This window comes from Mesoplodon bidens (genome assembly GCF_964165515.1).
Source record: "Mesoplodon bidens genome assembly, chromosome: 7".
NCBI lineage: Eukaryota > Metazoa > Chordata > Mammalia > Artiodactyla > Ziphiidae > Mesoplodon > Mesoplodon bidens.
Genome location: NC_138164.1, coordinates 110,342,054 through 110,362,065, shown reverse-complemented (window position 1 = coordinate 110,362,065; position 20,012 = coordinate 110,342,054). Strand labels below are relative to the sequence as shown.

At 48.5% G+C, this 20,012-nt stretch overlaps 1 protein-coding gene across 5 annotated transcripts in view; it reads right to left on the bottom strand.

Annotated features, from left to right (window-relative positions):
- Positions 1–20,012, bottom strand: part of DPP3 (dipeptidyl peptidase 3) — a 45,454-nt gene that overhangs the window by 15,612 nt on the left and 9,830 nt on the right. The window contains exons 1-10 of one of the 5 annotated variants that reach the window (XM_081241511.1): positions 19,802–19,846; positions 18,336–18,610; positions 9,294–9,383; positions 8,546–8,683; positions 7,889–7,963; positions 7,189–7,282; positions 3,360–3,490; positions 3,120–3,250; positions 2,987–3,045; positions 101–295 (exon numbers count right to left, since the gene is read on the bottom strand). In XM_081241511.1, coding sequence (XP_081097637.1) covers positions 101–295; positions 2,987–3,045; positions 3,120–3,250; positions 3,360–3,490; positions 7,189–7,282; positions 7,889–7,963; positions 8,546–8,683; positions 9,294–9,383; positions 18,336–18,605 — 1,183 coding nt within the window. In that variant the 5' untranslated portion in view covers positions 18,606–18,610; positions 19,802–19,846. Of the gene's footprint in view, positions 1–100; positions 296–2,986; positions 3,046–3,119; positions 3,251–3,359; positions 3,491–7,188; positions 7,283–7,888; positions 7,964–8,545; positions 8,684–9,293; positions 9,384–18,335; positions 18,614–19,796; positions 19,847–20,012 lie in introns of those variants that run through there. The other 4 variants (XM_081241513.1, XM_081241512.1, XM_081241514.1 and 1 more) reach the window with 4 other exon arrangements.

Sequence of the window (20,012 nt, the reverse complement as noted above, 5' to 3'; positions counted from 1 at the left end):
GGGTGAGTGTGTGGAGGCGGAGGGTGCGACTCTCAGTGGGGTCTCCTGGGGGTTTGGGCCATCCTGTCGTGTTCGAGGGGCAGGGCCCGTGGAAGCTCACAGTTGGGGATGTTGATGCCGGCAGGGATGCCGGAGCCGGCGAAGGTGAGAACATCCAGGGAGGTGAAGTCGGGGGTGAGGAACTTGTCCTTCTCGAAGGCTGGGGGCCAGGGAAGCTCCTTCAACAGCTGCTCTGCACTTGCCACTAGCCACTCAAACTTGGCACTCATGGCCTTGTTCACCATGGCCACGAAGCCTGTGGGGGGACAGAGTGGGCTGTGGGTTGGCAGGGTTTGGAAGGGATCCCACGCCCTCCTCAATCCCTCCAACCCTCCAGCTGTCATGCAGGTATTGAATGCCTGCTGTGCACAGTGACCCTGTGCTGGCCACTCGGGAGAACAGTGACCCAGGCCTGGGCCCTGCCTCCACAAGGTCACTGTTTTGGGATGGGTGGGGTACAGAGAGAAGGCTTTGCTGAGTAACACCCGCGGTGGATCTTAAAGGAGATTGTGGGGAGTACATAGGGGATGATGGGGAAAGGATCAGATGCCCAGTGGAAGGGACGATGTGAACAAAAAAAGATGCTCTCCTTTTTGGGGGAACTGTGAACTGTCCTGCATGGTTAGCACACCTGGCTTATGCCGTGGTGAGTGAGGCTGCTGCACAGGCGGCTGGGACTGACCCTTTCAGATTCAGTGCAGTTAGAGTTCCTGGCTCAAAGCAGTGTTTCCAAAATTGTACTCCATAGAACACATTTTCTATGAGAGCCTTCATAAAGAAAGAGCTCCCTGGTCAGGTAAGTTTGGGCAAAACTATACACTCTACCTTCATCTTCTTAAAGGCTCACAAAGCACATTTGCACGTTAAAGGTACTGAAGAGTCCTGCAAGCAGAGACTCCCTGCTGCTCGGCAACAAATCCTTCTTGATGTAATTCCTGCTAACCCTGCAGGGACTACGCCCTGGAAAGGCCAGACCTAGACTGAGGAAGGGGTCAACTTTAACCTGGCCGAGGGATGGGCTTGGCAATGCCTCTCCATCTGGATTCGCTCTGTCTGATGAATACATCACACCAGGGCAGGAAGAGAGGATGATTAAAATAGCAAAGAAGGAAAAGCAACCTAAATACATGTCCAATGATTGGGGATTATTAAATAAATCAGGGGGCAGCTATGAGATGGCATGCCATGCAGCTGTTAGATATGTAGTACAATATCAAATGCTGTGGGAAATTATTTATGATATATTGCGAATACTATACACCTATTAAAAAGAATGTGGTAGGTCTATATATACGGATAGGAAAAATATCCACGATACATGATTAAGTGAAAAAAGCAAGTGACAGAACAATACACAGAATATAATCTCATTTACCTGGATGAGTTAAAAGGAATGCGTGGGGACTTCCCTGGTGGCGCAGTGGTTAAGAATCCGCTTGCCAATGCAGGGGACACAGGTTCGAGCCCTGGTCTGGGAATATCCCACATGCCACGGAGCAACTAAGCCCGTGTGCCACAACTACTGAGCCCACATGCCACAATTACTGAAGCCCACGCGCCTAGAGCCCGTGCTCCGCAACAAGAGAAGCCACCGCAATGAAAAGCCTGCGTGCCACAATGAAGACCCAACGCAGCCAAAAATAAATAAATTTATAAAAAAGAAAAAAAAGGAGTGTGAGTGTGTGTGTGTGTGTGTGTGTGTGTGTGTGTGTGTGCGTGAATGCTTCGACAAAGGCCTGGAAGGACCTGTACTCAACTGCGAACTGTGGTGATCTCAGGAGGGGTGTGACATAGGAGAGGGTAGTAAAGGAGGGATTTCACATTTTATCCTACATACGTCTGCACTGTTCCAATTACTTGCAACAAACGCAGATTTTAAATCACACACACATGTTTTTAAGCATAGCACTATATAAAAACAAGACAAAAAGTACATTCCAAATTTTAACCTTGGGGTGGGTACAATCCCAGTTGATTTTTTTCGGTCTGTATTTTCATAATTTTTGACTATGAACAGAGACTACTTTTCTAATAATGACAATGAGTTATATAAAAAGGGGGGGACCTCTGAGACTGAGGCTGCTGAGGAGGCCCTGGGGTCTTGGCCCTCAGAGCAGACCTGGCAAATCAGGACCCAGGCAGGAAAGCTGTGAGTGTGCACACCTGTCTCACCTTCCGGCCCCTGGACTGCCTGCCTGTCCCTTATGCCTTGTCCCTGGGCCTGGACCTCTGGGCTCAGATCCAAGCCCTCATGGGCTGTCGGGGCTTTCCTCTCTCCTCCAAGGCTAATCTCGTGGGCGTTTGGCAGCTGGATGCTCCAGACTCTACATCCAGGGGCTGGGGAGGATAAAGCTCGGCAGAAACAAGTCTAAACCCTCAGGCTGGATGCCCTGCCCTGCACTAGTGGGTCCCACAGGGGCTTGGGCACAAGGGCCGAGGCAGCCTGCCACCTGCCCTGAGATGACAGTAACCGAGTCAAGTTCACAGTCCCAGGCGTTACCTCTGCTCCCGTCAACCCAGCACCGTTTCCGCGCCTGGCACTGTGCTGAGCCGTCTGCAGGTAATACCTCACTTCCCACGACACCCAAAAAGCAGTGACGGATGCGCAGAGGTGGGGTTAAGTGGCTCAAGGTCACACAGCCATTAAGTGGCAAAGCTGGAGCCTATGCCTGGACAAGACACTAGAGGCAGCACAGCAAAGGGGCCCAGAGCCAAGGTGCCTGGGCTAGGCCACCCGCCACCTGTGCCTCAGTTCCCACATCTGTGAAGTGAGGAGAGACATTCTCGTAGAATGATGGTGTCACAATGAGCTAGGTGTCCAGTACATGGCAAATCGCCAATGGCTGTTGTCAGTTATTATTACTGCTGAGGGAGGGGGGGGGAGGGGAGAGTCCTCAGGGGACAAGGGTAAGGGTTTCCATCTGACCGCCCACCTCCCAGAAGTTACCTTCAAACTCTCCGCGGGAGCCAAAGGGGTCTCGGTAGCTCTCGATGAACCCGATGTAACTGGGGGAGAGAAGGGCTGAGATGGAGGCGGGGCGGGGGCAGGGGGCAGGGCGGGGGGAAAGCTGGCGCCTCACCTCTCCACGATGGGGCCTTTGTCCTGGATCCAGAAGCGAGAGCCCTTCTTGTGGGCCTCGATAGAGCCGTGGGTGAAGCTTTCTATGTACTGGGCCAGCATCTGCTCCTGGTGGCTGGTGGCTGCATAGGCCTGGGGGTGAGCAAGGGTTGGTCAGCCTCAGGCCACCCACCCACCCCCATACCTGCCTTTGCTGCCCAGAGGGGCCTGGAGAAGCACCTCAGCCCCTAGCCAGCCCTACCTTGGCTTTCTCCAGGTGCTCCACCACCTTCTGGAGGATGGGTGCATAGTCTCCCCGGGTCACCCGGAAATTGCTTCCCTGGAATTCATAGCTCTTCAGCTTGGAATTCATTTCGGAGTCCAGAACAGGCTCTGAGGGAAAAAGGATGGCTCAGGGAAAAGGCTAATATAAGACACCCCAGCAGGCTTCTCGCTGTGACACTCCTTTACTCTAAGATCTTCAATGACTCCCCACTGCCCACAGAAATTAGTATAAACTTTCATCTTCAAAAATATAGATATTGGGTTGGCCAAAAGGTCGTTCGGCTTTTTCCGTACCACCTTACAGAAAAACCCAAATGAACTGTTTGGCCAACCCAATGTTATGTTACATGAAATGTTCTAAGTGATTCACATGTTAACTCATTTGAGCCTTGCATCAGCTCTGTGGGGAGAGGGAAATTATTATCTCTGTTCTACAGATGGGGAAGCTAAGGCACCAACAGGTTAAGTCAGTTTTTGAAGGTCACGCAGCAGCAAGTAGCAGAGTCGGATTCAAACCCAGTGTGGCAGATTGTATTTAAAAAGCTAGCCATACCCTAGATGTAATCACAAGAGTCCTTATAAGGAGGAGACAGGAGGGTGAAGGGAGGTAGGAGATGTGATGAGAGAAGAAAAAAGGGGGAGAGATGTGAGGAAGAGGCCACAAGCCGAGGAATGCAGGCAGCTTCTAGAAACAGAAAGAGGCAAGGAAACAGATTTCCCCTGAAGGCTCCAGAAGGAACTGGAGTCTTCTTTTAGACTTTGGACCTCCAGAACTGTAAGAGAATAAATTTGTGTTGTTTTATGCCATTAAATTTGTGATGATTTGTTAAAGAAGCAATGGGATATATTTTTTAAAGGATTTTATTTTTTTTGCCGTGTTGGGTCTCTGTGGCTGCACTTGGGCTTTCTCTAGTTGTGGCGAGCCTTCGTTGCAGTGCACGGGCTTCTCATCGCGATGGCTTCTCTTGTTGCAGAGTGTGGGCTCTAGGAATGCGGGCTTCAGTAGCTGTGGCTCGCAGGCTCTAGAGCGCAGGCTCAGTAGCTGTGGCGCACGGGCTTAGTTGTTCCATGGCATGTGGGATCTTCCCAGACCAGGGCTCGAACCCGTGTCCCCTGCATTGGCAGGCAGATTCTTAACCACTGCGCCACCAGGAAGTCCGCAATGGGATATTAACACTGTTGTATTTTGCCTGTTGTCTCTGATCCATACAACATACTTCTAGCTTATATTTAAGAAAAAAAAAAGATGGCCACAGTATCTCCCATCTCCCAAAGTGACTTCTCCTATCAGGACTTCTCTTGAAGCGGGGCAGGCAGGCTTATGGCTACAGCAGAAGTGACGCCATGTGACTGCCGAGGCTAGGTCATAAACGGCGACACAGCGTCTGCCTGGCTCTCTTGGGGTGTTCGCTCTGGAGCCCAGCCACCATGAGCAGTATGAAGATGCTGTGTGAGGTGTTTTGGTGGACAGCCCCAGCTGAGGTCCCAGCCAACAGCTAACATCTACCACTGGACGTGTGAGTCGGTGAGCAGGCAGAGGACGCAGCCCCTAGCTGTTGAGTCACCCCCCACCTCTAAGTCTTCCCAGCTGAGGCCTCAGACATTGTCAGCCAGAGACATGTTGTTCCTAGCGTGCCTCATCCAAATTCCTGACCCACAGAGCCCAGGAGCATGAAGAGGTGGCTTTATATCACTAAACAAGTGGGGGTGTTTGTTACGTAAGGCAGCCTGGCTCCCGAGCCACACTCTTAACCACTGTCCTCTGCTGCATCCTAGAGGCCCAGCTCGTATTCCCGTGTGATCCCCTCCTATTCCCTGAACCCTTAGCCTCTTCCCTAGTCAAATCGAACTACGTACGTGCTGATCCCTAAACTTTCCCACCACCTTGCTCTGGCTCATGCTGTTCCCTCCACTAGGAGGGCTGTTCCCGACCTGTCCTCCTTTGCTTGGTATCTGAGGATCAACCAAGGCCCAGCTGCTGGGAAGGCACCGGTGAATGAAACACAGAGTTCCTCCTCTCAAGGAGCTTGAAGTCAACAGAAAAATAACTGGGAAATCACTGGGCGTGCTGATGAGCAAAGAGGCTGTGGGGGGCTTCCCCTGTGGCGCAGTGGTTGAGAATCTGCCTGCCAATGTAGGGGACGTGGGTTCGAGCCCTGGTCTGGGAAGATCCCACATGCCGCGGAGTAACTGGGCCCGTGAGCCACAACTACTTAGCCTGTGCGTCTGGAGCCTGTGCTCCGCCACAGGAGAGGCCACGATGAGGAGTGGCCCCCTCTTGCTGCAACTAGAGAAAGCCCTCTCACAGAAACGAAGACCCAACACAGCCAAAAAAAAAAAAAAAAAAAAAAAGAGGCTGTGGGAAGACAGGGAAAGGTCCTGGGAAGGTGAGGTCCAAGCCTGGCCTACAGGACGATTAGGGTTCATCAGTGGAACACCTAGAGGGGAGGGAGGACATTCCAAGTGGGAATGGGGAACAGACCGTGCAAAGGCCTGGAGGGGGTAGGTGAGAACATGGGGTTTTCAGGGAACTGGAAGCTGCTGAGCGTGGCTGCAGCCGAGTCTAAGTGGGAGGCTGGGACTGGGAGGTGGGAGGTGGGTGGGGAAGGGAAGGTGGGGTTACAAAGGTCCTCACAGGGGCCTGGACGCTTCTCTTAATGCTGCATCTGTATCCCCCTCACCTGGTAACAGACTCCAGATTTCTTTTGAGAACCACGCCCTCACAACCACCCCGAGTCCAGGTGGTGGGTCCACCTGGCTGTGAGTCCACCTGGCTGTGAGGTAGGCTTGGGACCAGGGTCCCTTAACCACAAGGACTGGTTCACAGGTAAACAGGGAACCCGAAACAGAGAAACTTGAGCCACTCCCAGATGTTAAGACACTACTTCGGGGAGAAAAGGGCTCTCTTTGCTGGAATGGCCCAGCTGGTGGCTATCAGGCTGTGTGTTTTGGTTGACAGCCCCAGCTGAGGTCCCAGCCAACAGCTAACATCTACCACTGGACATGTAGATGGGAGCAGCCTGCTGTGGGTGAAGTCAAAGAGAGCTGAGCCGAGACAGAGAGAGAAATTTCTGAGAACACTGTCTGAGCAGCTGGATCCAGCTGTGCCTGAAGCTACTGTATTCTGGGCTTCTTAATTACTCAAGCCTACGAAGTCCCCTTTGCTGTAGGCAAATTTGAAATAGGTTTCATCACTTATAACCAAGGAATTCCAAATGATGGAGCCCTTAGAAGTACATCTAGGCTTTGCCTTGAAGGTACTTTGGGAGATATTTAGGAAGTGGATTTTAGTAAGTTCATCACCCCCACCTTTCTGTATTCTCCCCAACCTCCAAGACACACGTGGTCACCTTTTCCATTAAGCCTTCACTGATGTGCAGTTTGGATTTCTCCTCTAGGCTGTCATGGGATATATGGTCCAGCCTCTACTTCCATTGTTTACATGGATTGTTATCTTCTGTGCCACTGCCTGGAGGATGGGGACCATGGCCAACACGTGGCCCCTGTCAGAGGCTTACAGCTGTGATGTTCGCCAAGTGGAACAAAGGCCCTTCCCCTGCCCTCGTGCCTCCGCTTAGCTTTACATCACCACCAGCACCAGGGCTGGGGGTGCTCACCTCACAGGAACACCACTTGCTGAGCACTAAGGCTGGCACCTAGCAAGCCTTCGATCAACATCTGCCATGACGATTACAACTGTGGTTACTGCCTGCAGCTACCGTAGTCGGCTAACCCCTGTCCTGGGTTCTGGTCCCCTCCACGCTCGTCCAGGAACACAGGAAGGAGGAGAAGGGGTGTGAGCTCACCTGTGCTCAGCACAGAAGCCAACCGCACCTCGTAGCAGGGCTTCCCATCCTGGCCGACCTCCTTGAAGAGCCGTGTGTTGTAGGCACTGAGGTTCTGGAAAAGACCAGGGCAGGGGTTTGGGGGAGAGTAAGTCCAGAGCGGGCTGTGGGGTGGGGGGAGGGAAAGTGGGTCACACCACAGGTAAAGCAGTCCAGAGCCTCCGGTGGACCTGCCTGAGTTGTCTGCGAGGGGAGAGAGCAGGGTCAGGCCAGGGCAGACTCCCGCTCTGCTCAGTACACTGAGCACTAACTTTTACTAAGCACTGCGCAAGACACTTCGTGACCTCAGCTAACCTGGGGTACAGGAGGCAGGTCCCATTCCACAGATAAGGAAATGTCGCTGTGTGGCTGAGCTGGGAGGTGAAAGTGACACATGGATGCCAGAGCCCAATCCAAGCAGCTCTGATGTTCTGTGTCCTCCTGCCCTGAGGCTGTCACAAGGCCCTTCAGCCCAGGGTGGGGCAGGGGCGGCTCCATCAGGGCACACAGGGGGACATCTTCATTCAAGCCAGGCTGACCCTTAGACGAGGATTCCCAAGTCTTCTCCACCTCAAGGACCCAAGATGCCCATGCCTCTGGGCCCAAGCTGAGACCCAGGAGTGGGCGCCAGTGCCAAGGGGACCCCAACAAACCACCACCCCAAGTTCCCCAACCCCCAAACCTGTGAGTCCAGAAAGTCTTGGGCTAGTTTGGCATCTTCCATGGTACAGTTGCCAGAGAAATAGGTGGTGATTCCCTGTCGGGGAAGGGGCGGATGGGAAATAGGAGTTGCTGAGTTGGGTTGGGGAAGCTGGTGAATTCCTTCCCAGCCACCCTCTCCAGCCTCTGGCTTCCTCCACTTCCTCTCAGCAGCCTCCACTGTCCCTCTCCAACTCTTTCCAAGGGGAAAAAATTACAACACAAACAACAAACAGAGGCCCAAGTCCAGCCTTCCTGCAGCTCTGTGCCAGCCTCTCGCGGGCCCGCCCCTAAGGTTTGCTGCGTCCCTCACCCCACACAGCTCCCAAGCAGCCTCCAGGGGTGCGAAGCTTTGGCCCCCTCCTTTCCCATGCCCCCTCCTCAGCTCCCTCCAGCTCTCAGCTTCTCTCCTTCCTTCCTCCTGTACATGGCATCCCAGGATGTCAGAACTGTGAGGGCATTCAGAAAGCGTTCCATCCAACCTGCTTACAAATGATGACGCTGAGGCCTGCTGTGGAGGGCAGCTTGGCCTCAGGCGTGACGGACAGACCGCTGCCTCCCCATCGGGTGCCCCTCTGTCCATACCAGGTGGCCCCCAAGGATGCCCTCCACTCCCCAGTGTGGCTGGGGGGGGCCTCACCTCCTTCCCCAGCCCGAGGTGTCGAAGCCTCGATTCCAGAGAGAACATGAGCTCCCCGCAGGTCTGCCAGAGGCCCCCGACTTCCTCCGGGTGCTGCTCCGCGGCCTTACTACCCAGGATCACACGTTCCAGCTTCTCCTGCAGGGGAAGGGAGGCCCGTGGCCTGGCCACACCACCCGAACCTGCCTCCTGGAGCACCCCCCCTCCCCGCCCCCATCGACCCCCAAGCTCTTCTCCCACAGTCTAAGACCTTCTGGCTCAGGGTGCAGTTGACAGACTGGCAGCATTGACATTGCCCGAGAAATGCAGACCCTCACGCCCCACCTGCTCAGGCCTGCTGGGTCAGAAGCTGCATTTCGACAAGCTCGCCAGGCAATTCGTGCACTCAGTAGGGGCTGAGCGCCCTGGTGTAAGAGCTGCCTCTGCCCCAGATGGGCCCGAGCCCCGTGGTCCCAGAGAGGGACTCCTCGTGCCCAGGCTCGTCCGCTGTCCTCAGTGGTGACCAGCAGGCTCCATCTCTGTAGCACCTAACAGCGCACAGAGCCCTTTCACAGCCTCCGCTCATTCATCCCTCGGGTCAGCAGGGTCGGGAGGTGGCGGCAGCACCCAAGGCCGTGCAGTGTGGTAGTGACAAGGTCAAAGCTCCTCTCAGGGCCTGACTCCCACTGGGGTTCCATCTGCTGCATGCCCCGCCCCCCCATCCCACCGGCCCCAAACTGCCCACCTTCCCCAGCCCTCTTCAGCTCACCTTGGGCAGGTTCGGAACAAACTTGGTGTCACCAAAGGACTTGTAGTTGCCCATGTTGGAGTAGACACCTGCAGTGTAGACCAGGAACGCCTGGGGGAAAGGGGGTCAGAGGAAGCACAGCCTCCCTACCCCACGGAGGTTCCCTCTTGGGATATTAACACCCCAGATGAAGCAGTATGGGTAAGGCTGGGAGACTGGCGGGGCAGGACCCACATCCTGGGAGGCCCCAGTCTGGCCACAACATGCTTTCACAGCCCAGTCTTCACACACCCATCGTCCAGCCAAACTGGTCTTCTCAACAGCAACCAAATACATCCAAGCCCTCATGCACCTTGTTCCCTTTACATCACACCCTCTCAGCCACCTGCGGCCCTCTCATGTGACCCCTGAGGCCCAGTGCAAACACCACCTCCTTCTGCAGGAAACCTGTCCACAGCCCTCACCTGGCAGGCAGCCAGCACTGGAAGCATCAAACGTTAGGGCTGGAGGGGCCTTGGTCAACTACTTTATGGCTTTTGCTGGCCCCAAATCTAGTCTCCCTTCCTCTGGCAATAAGGCCTCACATCTTCCTTTTGGGATAGGGTGAAATCTCCCTTCTCCAACTCCAGGGGTGGGCACAGGCTCAAGCTGGCCAATAAGAGCCCAACCAGGAAATTTCCCAGTGGCAATGAGTCTCTGTTTTATACCAAGAATCATCAAGCCTGAAGCCCCTGGAGCTCCCCTACTGGGGTGACGGAAGAAAGCAAAGCTGAGAGATGAAGACTGCATCACCATGGTATCACTGAGTCCCTGAATCTAGTCGTGCCTGAAGCCTCCCTAGCCCTGGACTTTTCAATTGTGTGAGCCAGTAATTCTCTCTTTTTTTAAATAGACTTTATTCTATAGAGTAGGTTTAGTTTCCCAGCAAAACTGAGCAGCAGGTACAGAGATTACTCCAAAGTCCCCTATCCCCACACAGGCACAGCCTCCCCCATTTTAATAGCCTGCACTAGACTGGTGCATTTCTTACAACTGATGAACCTACATTGACACCTCATCACCCAAAGGTCACAGTTTACATTAGGGTTCACTCTTGGTGTTGTACATTCTATGGGTTTAGACAGATGTATAATGACATATATTTACCATTATGTATGATACATTACTCTGTATTATACAGAGTAGTTTCAGTGTCCTAAAAATCCTCTGTGCCCGTCCTCCCTCCCAACGTCTGGCAACTACTCATCTTTTTACTATCTCCATAGTTTTGCCTTTTCCAAAATATCATATAGTTGGAATCATACAGTATGTACCCTTTTCAGATTGGCTTCTTTCACCCAGTAATAGGCATTTAGCTTTCTCCATGTCTTTTCATGGCTTGATAGCTCATTTCTTTTTAGCACTGGATAATGTTCCATTGTCTGATGTACCACAGTTTGTTTATTGATTCAGCTACTGAAGAACATCTCAGTTACTTCCAAGTTTTGGCAGTTATGAATACAGCCGCTATAAAAATCGTGTGCAGGTTTTTTTGTGGACGTAAGTTTCACTTCAAGTTTTCACCTTGGTAAATGCCAAGGAGCATGACTGCTGAATCGTATGGCAAGAGTACGATTAATTTTATAAGGAAGTGCCAAACTCTCTTCCAAAGTGGTTGTACCATTTTGCATTCCCACCAGCAATGAACAAAAGTTCCTATTGTTGCACATCCTTGACAATATTTGGTGTTGTCAGTGTTTTAGATTTTGGCCGATCTAATAAGTATATAATGGCATCTTGTTTTTTAAGTTTGCAATTCCCTAATGACATACAATGTGGAGCATTTTTCCATTTGATTATTTTCCATCTGCATATCTTCTTTGGTGAAATATCTGTTAAGGTCTTTGGTCCATTTTTAAATTGGGTTGTTCGTTTTCTTACTGTTGAGTTTTAAGAGTTCTTTGTGCACCTTGGATAACAGTCCTTTATTAGACATATATTTGCAAATATTTTCTCCCAGTCTGTGACTTACCTTTTCATTCTCTTGACAGCATCTTACACAGAGCAAAAACTTTAATTTTAATAAGTTCAGCTTATCAATTATTTCTTTCATGGATCATACTTGGTGCTGTATCTAAAAAGTCACCTGCATACCCAAGGTCATCTAGATTTTCTCCTATGTTATCTTCTGGGAGTTTTATAGTTTTGTATTTAAATTTAAGGCTGTGATTCATTTTGAGTTAATTTTTGTGAGGGATGTAAGGTCTGTGTCTAGATTCTTCTTTTTTTTTTTTCTTTAACATATGGATGCCCAGTTGTTCTAGCACCATCTATTGAAAAGACTATTTTTGTTTCATTGTATTGCCTTTGCTCTTTGTCAAAGATTTGTTGACTATATTTATGGGGGTCTATTTCTGGGCTCTCTATTCTATTGCACTGACCTATTAGTCTATTATTTTGCCAACAGAACACTGTCTTTTTTAAAATTAATTAATTAATTAATTTAAATTTTTGGCTGCATTGGGTCTTTGTTGCTGCACGTGGGCTTTCTCTAGTTGCGGCGAGCGGGGGCTACTCTTCATTGCGGTGCGTGGGCTTCTCACTTCAGGGGCTTCTCTTGTTGCGAAGCACGGGCTCTAGGCACATGGGCTTCAGTAGTTGTGGCATGCGGGCTCAGTAGTTGTGGCTCACAAGCTCTAGAGCACAGGCTCAGAAGTTGTGGCGCATGGGCTTAGTTGTTCTGCGGCATGTGGGATCTTCCGGGACCAGGGCTTGAACCTGTGTCCCCTGCATCGGCAGGCGGATTCTTAACCACTGCGCCACCAGGGAAGCCCCAGAACACTGTCTTGATTACTGTAGCTTTATAGTAAGTCTTGAACTAGAGTACTATCAGTCCTCCAACTTTGTTCTTCTGCTTCATTATTGTGTTGGCTATTCTGAGTCTTTTGCCTCGCCATATTAACTTCAGAATCAGTTTGCTGGTATCCACAAAACAATTTGCTGGGATTTTGACTGGGATTGCATTGAATTTATAGATCAAGTTGGGAAGGAGTGACATCTTGACAATATTGAACCTTTCTATGCACAAACATGGAATTTCTCTCCATTTATTTAGTTCTTCTTTGATATTTTTCATCAGAGTTTTATAGTTTTCCTCATATAAGTCTTGCACACATTTTGTTGGATTTACAACTAAGTATTTCAACTTTTTTGAGTGCTATTGTAAATGGAATTGTTTTAAATTTCAAATTATACTTGTTCATTGCTGGAATATAGGAAAGCAATTGGCTTTTGTGTATTAACTTTGCATCATGCAAACTTGCTATAATCACTTATGACTTCTAAGAGTTTTTGGTTGATTCTTTCAGATTTTCTACATAGACAATCATGTCATCTGTGAACAAAGACAGTATTATGTCTTCCTTCACAATCTGTATACCTGTTATTTCTTTTTCTTGTCTTATTGCATTAGCTAGGACTTCCAGTACAATGTTGAAAAGTAGTGGTGAGAGGGGACATCCTTGCCTTATTCCTGATGTTAGTGGGAAAGTTTTTCACCACTAAATATGATGTTAGCTGTAAGATTTCTGGTTTTCTGACAGTTTTTAGCATGAATGGGTGTTGGATTTTGCCAAATGCTTCTTCTGCATCTATTGATATGATCGTGTGGTTTTTCTTCTCTAGCCTGTTGATGTGGTGATTTACATTTATTGATTTCTGAATGTTGAACTAGATTGGCAGGATAAATCCTACTTGGTCGTGGTACATAATTCTTTTTATATGTTGTTGGATTCAATTTACTAACATTTTATTGAGGATTTTTGCATCTATGCTCATGAGACATATTGGTCTGTAGTTTTCTTTTCTTTCATTGTAATTTTTGTCTGATTTTGGTTTTAGGGTAATACTGGCCTCACAGAATGAGTTAGAAATTATTCTCTCTGCTTTTCTCTTCTGAAAGAGATTGTAGAGAATTGGTATGTTTAGTACCAATTAAGTTAGTACTACTAACTTTAATGTTTAGTAGTGAACGTATTTTGGCTTGATGTTTTCTGTTTTAGAAGGTTGTTTATTAATTATTGTTTCTATTTCTTTAATAGATATAGGCCTATGTAGATTATCTATTTCTTCTTGTGTGAGTTTTGGCAGATTATGTCTTTCAAGGAATTGGTCCATTTCATATAGGTTATCAAATTTGTGGGCATAAAATTTTTCATAGTATTCCTTGATTATCATTTGAATGCCCATGGATCTCTGGTGATGTCCCTTCTTTCATTTCTGATATTAGCAGTTTGCGACCTCTCACTTTTTTTTCTTAGTCAGCCTGGTTAGAGGTTTATCGATTGCTATGATCTGCATGTTTGTGTCCCTCCAAAATCAGTACGTTGAAACCTAACCTCCAAGGCCATGGTATTAGGAGACGGGGCCTTTGGGAGGAGATTAGATCATGAGGGCATAGCCCTCCTCATTGAGATTAGTGCCCCTACAAAAGAGATCCCAGAGAGCCAGCTCAAATTATACATCATGTGAAAACACAGTGAGAAGTCAGAAGTCTGCAACCCAGAAGAGGGCTTTCACCAGAACCTGACCATGCTGGCACCTGTCTTCCATTCTTTTTCTGCCTTCTGTGGTTTTAACTGAGCGTTTTATATGATTCCATTTTCTCTCCTTTCTTAGCATATCAGTTGTACTTCTTTTTCTAGTTTTTTCAGTGGTTGAGTTTGTAATATACATTTACAACTAATTCAAGTCCACTTCATGGGCAGTTTGAGTACCTTATAATAACAAAATAATCCTAATTCTTGCCTCCCCTCCCTCATATCACTTCTGTCATTCATTTCACTTCTACATAAGCATACATAAGCATATACATACATGTACACATAAGCACACATAGTTGGATATGTTGCTGCTGTTATTATTTTGGACAAACTGTTATCTCTGAGATCAATTAAGAATAAGAAAAATAAAAGTTTTTATTTTACCTTCACTTATTCCTTCTCCAATGCTTTTCCTTTTTTTACTGTACACCTGAGTTTCTGACCTATATCATTTTCCTTCTCTCTAAAGAACTTCTTTTAACATTTCCTGCAAAGCAGGTCTATTGGCAACACATTCCCTCAATTTTTGTTTGTCTGAGAAAGTCTTTATTTCCACTTCACTTTTTTTTTGTTTGTTTGTTTTGTTTTTGCAGTACATGGGCCTCTCACTGCTGCGGCCTCTCCCGTTGAGGAGCACAGGCTCTGGACGCGCAGGCTCAGCGGCCATGGCTCACGGGCCTAGCCGCTCCGTGGCATGTGGGATCTTCCCGGACTGGGGCACGAACCCGTGTCCTCTGCATCGGCAGGCGGACTCTCAACCACTGTGCCACCAGGGAAGCCCTCCATTTCACTTTTTTTTTTTTAAGTTAAATTTTTTTTTTTTAAAGAGCTTCAAATGCTTAGCTTTTTATTTATTCATTTATTTGTTTATTTAATTTTGGCTGTGTTGGGTCTTCACTTCTGTGCGAGGGCTTTCTCCAGTTGTGGCTAGTGGGGGCCACTCTTCATCGCGGTGCGCGGGCCTCTCACTATCGCGGCCTCTCTTGTTGTGGAGCACCGGCTCCAGACGCGCAGGCTCAGTAGTTGTGGCTCACGGGCCTAGTTGCGCCGCGGCATGTGGGATCTTCCCAGACCAGGGCTCGAACCCGTGTCCCCTGCATTAGCAGGCAGATTCTCAACCACTGCGCCACCAGGGAAGCCCCCTCCATTTCACTTTTGAAGGATAATTTTACAGGGTACAGAATTCTAGGTTGGTGGCTTTTTATCTCAACACTAAATATTTCAGTCCACTCTTCTTGCATGCGTGATTTCTGAAAGGTCAGATGTAATTCTTATCTTTGTTCCTCTGTAGATGATTTTTCCTTCTGGGTTCTTTCAGGACTTTTTCTTTCTCTTTGATTTTCTGTAGTTTAAACATGATATGCCTACATGTAGGTTTTGTTTGTTTTTCTTTTCTGTTTTGCACTTACTATCCTACTTGGTGTTCTCTGAACTTCCTGGATCTGTGGTTTGGTATCTGACATCCATTTGGGGAAATTCTCAGTCATTATTATTTCACATATCTCTTCTGTTTCTTTCTTTCTTCTTCTGGTTTTACCACTATATATATGTTACACTGCTTATGGTTGTCCCAGTTCTTAGATATCTTATTCTGCTTTCTTCAGTCTTTTTTCTCTTTGCTTTTCAGTTTTGGAGGTTTTTATTGAGATACCCTCAAGCTCAGAGATTCTTTCCTCTGCTATGTCAAGTCTACTAATAAGCCCATCAAATGTGTCCCTCACTTCTATTAGTGTTTTTTTGATCTCTAGCACTTTTTGGATCTTTGTTGGAATTTCTATCTCTCTGCCTACATTGCCCATCTGTTCTTTTTTTTTAATTGAAGTATAGTTAATTTACAATATTGTGTTAGTTTCAAGTATACAGCAAAGTGATTCAGATATATATATGTATATATCTATATATGTATTCTTGTTCAGATTCTTTTCTATTATAGGTTATTACAAGATACTGAGTATAGTTTCCTGTGCTATACAATAGGTCCTTGTTGTTTACCTATTTTATATATAGTAGTGTATATATGTTAATCCCAAACTGCCCATCTGTTCTTTCATGCTGTTTACTTTATCCATTAGCACCCTTAGAATATTAGTCATAGTTGTTTTAATTCCTGGTCTGATAAGTCCAACATCCCTGCCATATCTGAGTCTGGTTCTGATACTTGCTCTGTCTCTTCAAGCTGTGTTTTTTGCCTTTAAGAATGTTTTGGATTTTTTTTCTTGATAGCCAGACATGATGTGCTAGGTAAAAGGAACTGTCATAAACAGGCCTTTATTAAGGTGATGGTAAGGTGTGGGGGCAGGGGAAGCATTCTAGAATCCCATGATTAAGTCTCAGTCCTTTAGTGAGCCTTTGCTGCTGGACTATGAACTTCACATGTGCTTCTCAGTCCCATGTTCCCACCACTCCTCTTAGGTAGGACAGATGTTCAGAGCTATGGAGTTGGGTATTTCCCTTCTTCCAGATCAGTTAGGCTCTGATAAAACCCTCGCAGGTTTGGTTCTGGTTAAACAGTTTTTCCTGAGGGCAGACCATGTTAGGAAGAACAGAATGTTCTAGCATATTTCAAAAATGGTTCCTTTTCCTCTCCTCCTGTGAGGAGCATGAGGGACTTTTTCTCTGCAATTCATTATGAGAACCAGGTCAAGCTCCTGGAGGTAAAACCCCCCAAACTGTGGGCCCCCCTTATGACTGGGTCCCCTTGGAGTTTTTAACTCTTAGAATTGTCCACATTGAGCCTCCAGCAATTCATCAGTTACAGTTCAGGTTTTCCTACCCCAGCACTGGTTCTGTGGAGGTTTCTGATCATGAATTTTGCTCTGGTAAATTGTGATTCTCTGTACCTGCCTGTCTGTCTCTCCAATTTTGGGGGCAGCAGTTTGCCCTGTGACCTCACTTCTCTTAAGGATCTAAGAAGAGTTGTTGATTTTTCAATTTCTTCAGCTTTTTATTTGTTGTTAGAAGAGATGGGCAACATCTAAGTTCCTTACATGCCAGACCAGACTGGGAGTCAAGGTGTTTTTTTTTTTCTTCATTTAAGCCAATTTGAGGTGGGTTTCTGTTACTTACAAACAAAAGAATCCCACTGAAAATAATGAATACTTGGGTAGCACTTTTCCGTTAATAAGCACTTCCCCAGCTATTAGCTCTTTTAATGAGTAAATCAAGGCCTAGAGATGGGATGCAATTACTCAAAGTCCAAAAAACGTAGAAGAAACAGCCTGGGCCTCAGCGCAGAGATAAGCAATCCAATCCCTTTATTTTACATATAGAAAGACAGACCATGTCCTCATACATTCTTGGTGAAGCTTTTTCAGATGATGATTTAACAGCACCAATCAATTGCCAATGTACAGAGCCTTTGACCCAGCAATTCTACTTCTACAAAATAGATCCTACTCACACATGTGCATAAGTATGCTCATCATGGTATTGTTTGTAAGAAGAGTAGAGAAAAACCTAAATGTCCATCAATAAAGATTAAATTGATTATAGTGTACATTGCTGTGGAATACTTCACAGCCAATAAAAAAGAATGAGGTGGATTTATATGTACCCAATGTAAGTTCTCCAAGACATGGTGTTCAGTGAGAAAAGCAGAACTCATAAGAATATGTAGGGGCCTCCCTGGTGGCGCAGTGGTTGAGAGTCCGCCTGCCGATGCAGGGGATACGGGTTCGTGCCCCGGTCTGGGAGGATCCCATATGCCGCGGAGCGGCTGGGCCCGTGAGCCATGGCCGCTGGGCCTGCGCATCCGGAGCCTGTGCTCCGCAACGGGAGAGGCCACAACAGTGAGAGGCCCGCATACCGCAAAAAGAAAAAAAAAAAAAAAAAAAAAAAAGAATATGTAGAATGTGATCTCATATGTAAAAGAGAAAATAAGGAACTAATACATGTGCATATGTACGTGTACAGGTATGCAATACAGACAGAGGACTGAAAAGGTTATATATCCCACCATCTTCAGTGGTTACCTCTGGGGAGGACACTGAGAACAAATGATCTTTTTGTTTTGTTTTCTGTCTTTCTGCATTTCTGTAATGCATTAAGAATGCATTAATGTATTCCTTGGCCAACAGACCCACAGACAGACAAAAACAAGGGGACAGGCAGAACGTTCTGCCCAGGGACACACAACACGGTAGAGGAAGATATGGTCCAGAACGCAGACCTCCTGATTCCTACACTGGACTCATTCCTCTACCGCCTCTGAATCTCCACAGCTGTTTCCTTTACTCCACAGCCCTTGTTATAATCACAGCAGCCACCACTTATCTTGGCGTCAGGTCGCTACAACCCTAAGAGGTACAGACTACCCTCACGCATATCTTGCAGACGAGAAGACTGAAGCTCCAGGAGGGGATGTCCCTGTGTTTGAAACCTTTCGTCTAATGCAAAGAGACAGAAAGTCCTTTGTACCCCTGCTTCCTGGCCCCTCACACCCAGAAGCCACTCAGGAACTGCACGTTGGCCTGAGAGAACTGACCTGATATTCCTCCTCGGTAAGGCCCTCAGCCAGGGCATGCTGGCGCAGCTGGTCGGGGTCCTGCGCACGGAAGAGGCGGCTGAGCAAGGCATAGATGTAGGGGGCCTCAGGGGAGGTCTGCAGCAGCACAGCCAGGCCTCCATACCAGGCAGCCCGTGACAGGTGGTGGGCATAGAGGCGCTCTGTGGGTAACAGCAGGCGGAAGGCCTCGCGGCAGTCCAGGCTAGATACGCCGATGTCATTGGGGAGGATGTACTGGGTGTCCGCCATGGGCCCTGCTGAGAACCATCACCATGATCACAGCCATCATTTATTGCACGCCAACTGCACACCTGACTCTGCACTCTCACAGTCTGATTTAATCCTCTCCAAAGTCCATGAGGAAGGGAATACCACTGTACCCATGCACCAGATATGCTAGCTGAGGCTCAGAGACGGTTAGGTGACTCACCCAAGGAGATTACAAAATATTCTGGTAGGCAATGTTTGGCCCGTGGCCTCTCAAACTTAAAGACTGAATCCAACTACCTAGTATTACTGTTGGGGAAACAGGTCCAGAGAGGCTAGAGCTTTGCCTAATAACACAAGGGAGAGGTCAGAAGCAGAGATCTGCATCTCTGGACTCCCAGCCCCAGGCCTCACTCCTCCCCTCCTCCTTCTCTGACCTCCTAGCCTCCTCCTTCAGAATCATCCTGCAGGTTCTTCAATTCTGCCCACCACTGTGCTCATAAGGACAAAGTCCCAGTTGGAAGACCCAGGTTCCAATCCTGGCTCAGCCCCAGACTCCTAATTATCAAGTCAATTGTTTTACTCTTCTGCCCCTCCATTATGGCCTCTGTAAGATGAGATTGATAGTAACCCCAGCCTCACCAGGTGGGTATGCAAATTAGATGAGGTCACGAGGTCACAAGGTCACCCCAATCGAATGGAATGTACCTACGGCAGTAAATGATTTTCTCTGAACTCTTCCTCTCTCACTGATCCCAGGATCTGTCCCACCCTCATCTCTCTGCCTTTTCTTCGGTCCTTCGTCCTCCTGTCCTCTCCCTGTACTGGGCCAGGGGAGCTACCCTAGCTACAGAAATTCAGAGTTGGGAGAAAACTCATTTTACAGTTAGGGAGATTGAGGCCAAGCAACTTACCGAAGGTCTCACTGCCCGGTTGGGATCCGGGTGTCTCCCAACCCAGAGTGTACTCCACAAAGCCCTCTCTTACTAGGAATGAGTTTCCAACCTCCCCCGCCCCTCCCGATGCTGCTCCCCAATAGCACAATCCCCTGGGTTCTGAAAGGAGTGTTAACCCTTTGCTGCCTGGAGCGTTCCTTGGCCTCGGGGCCGCGATGAATTTGGCAGGGGTACCGGATGGGGGGCAGAAAGAGGATGATCTTGCGCTCGGCCCCGACTCGCCCTGTCCCCCGAGGATGACACACTGTGACCCCGAAACCCGGGCGCCGCGCCTCACCTCACCTGCAGCAGCTGCTCCGATCGCAAACTCACTTCCTGCTTCCGGCTCCCCCCATTCATTGGGGCTCAGCGAACTCCGCCCCCACCAGCCAATTGCCGGGCCTCGGGGCCGGGACGGGCATCGCCTCCAGCCAATAGGCGCGCCGAGGCGAGCTTCGCCGGCATACCGGCTCCCCGCCCCAGGCACCACGGCGTCGTACGCAGAACGGCCCCT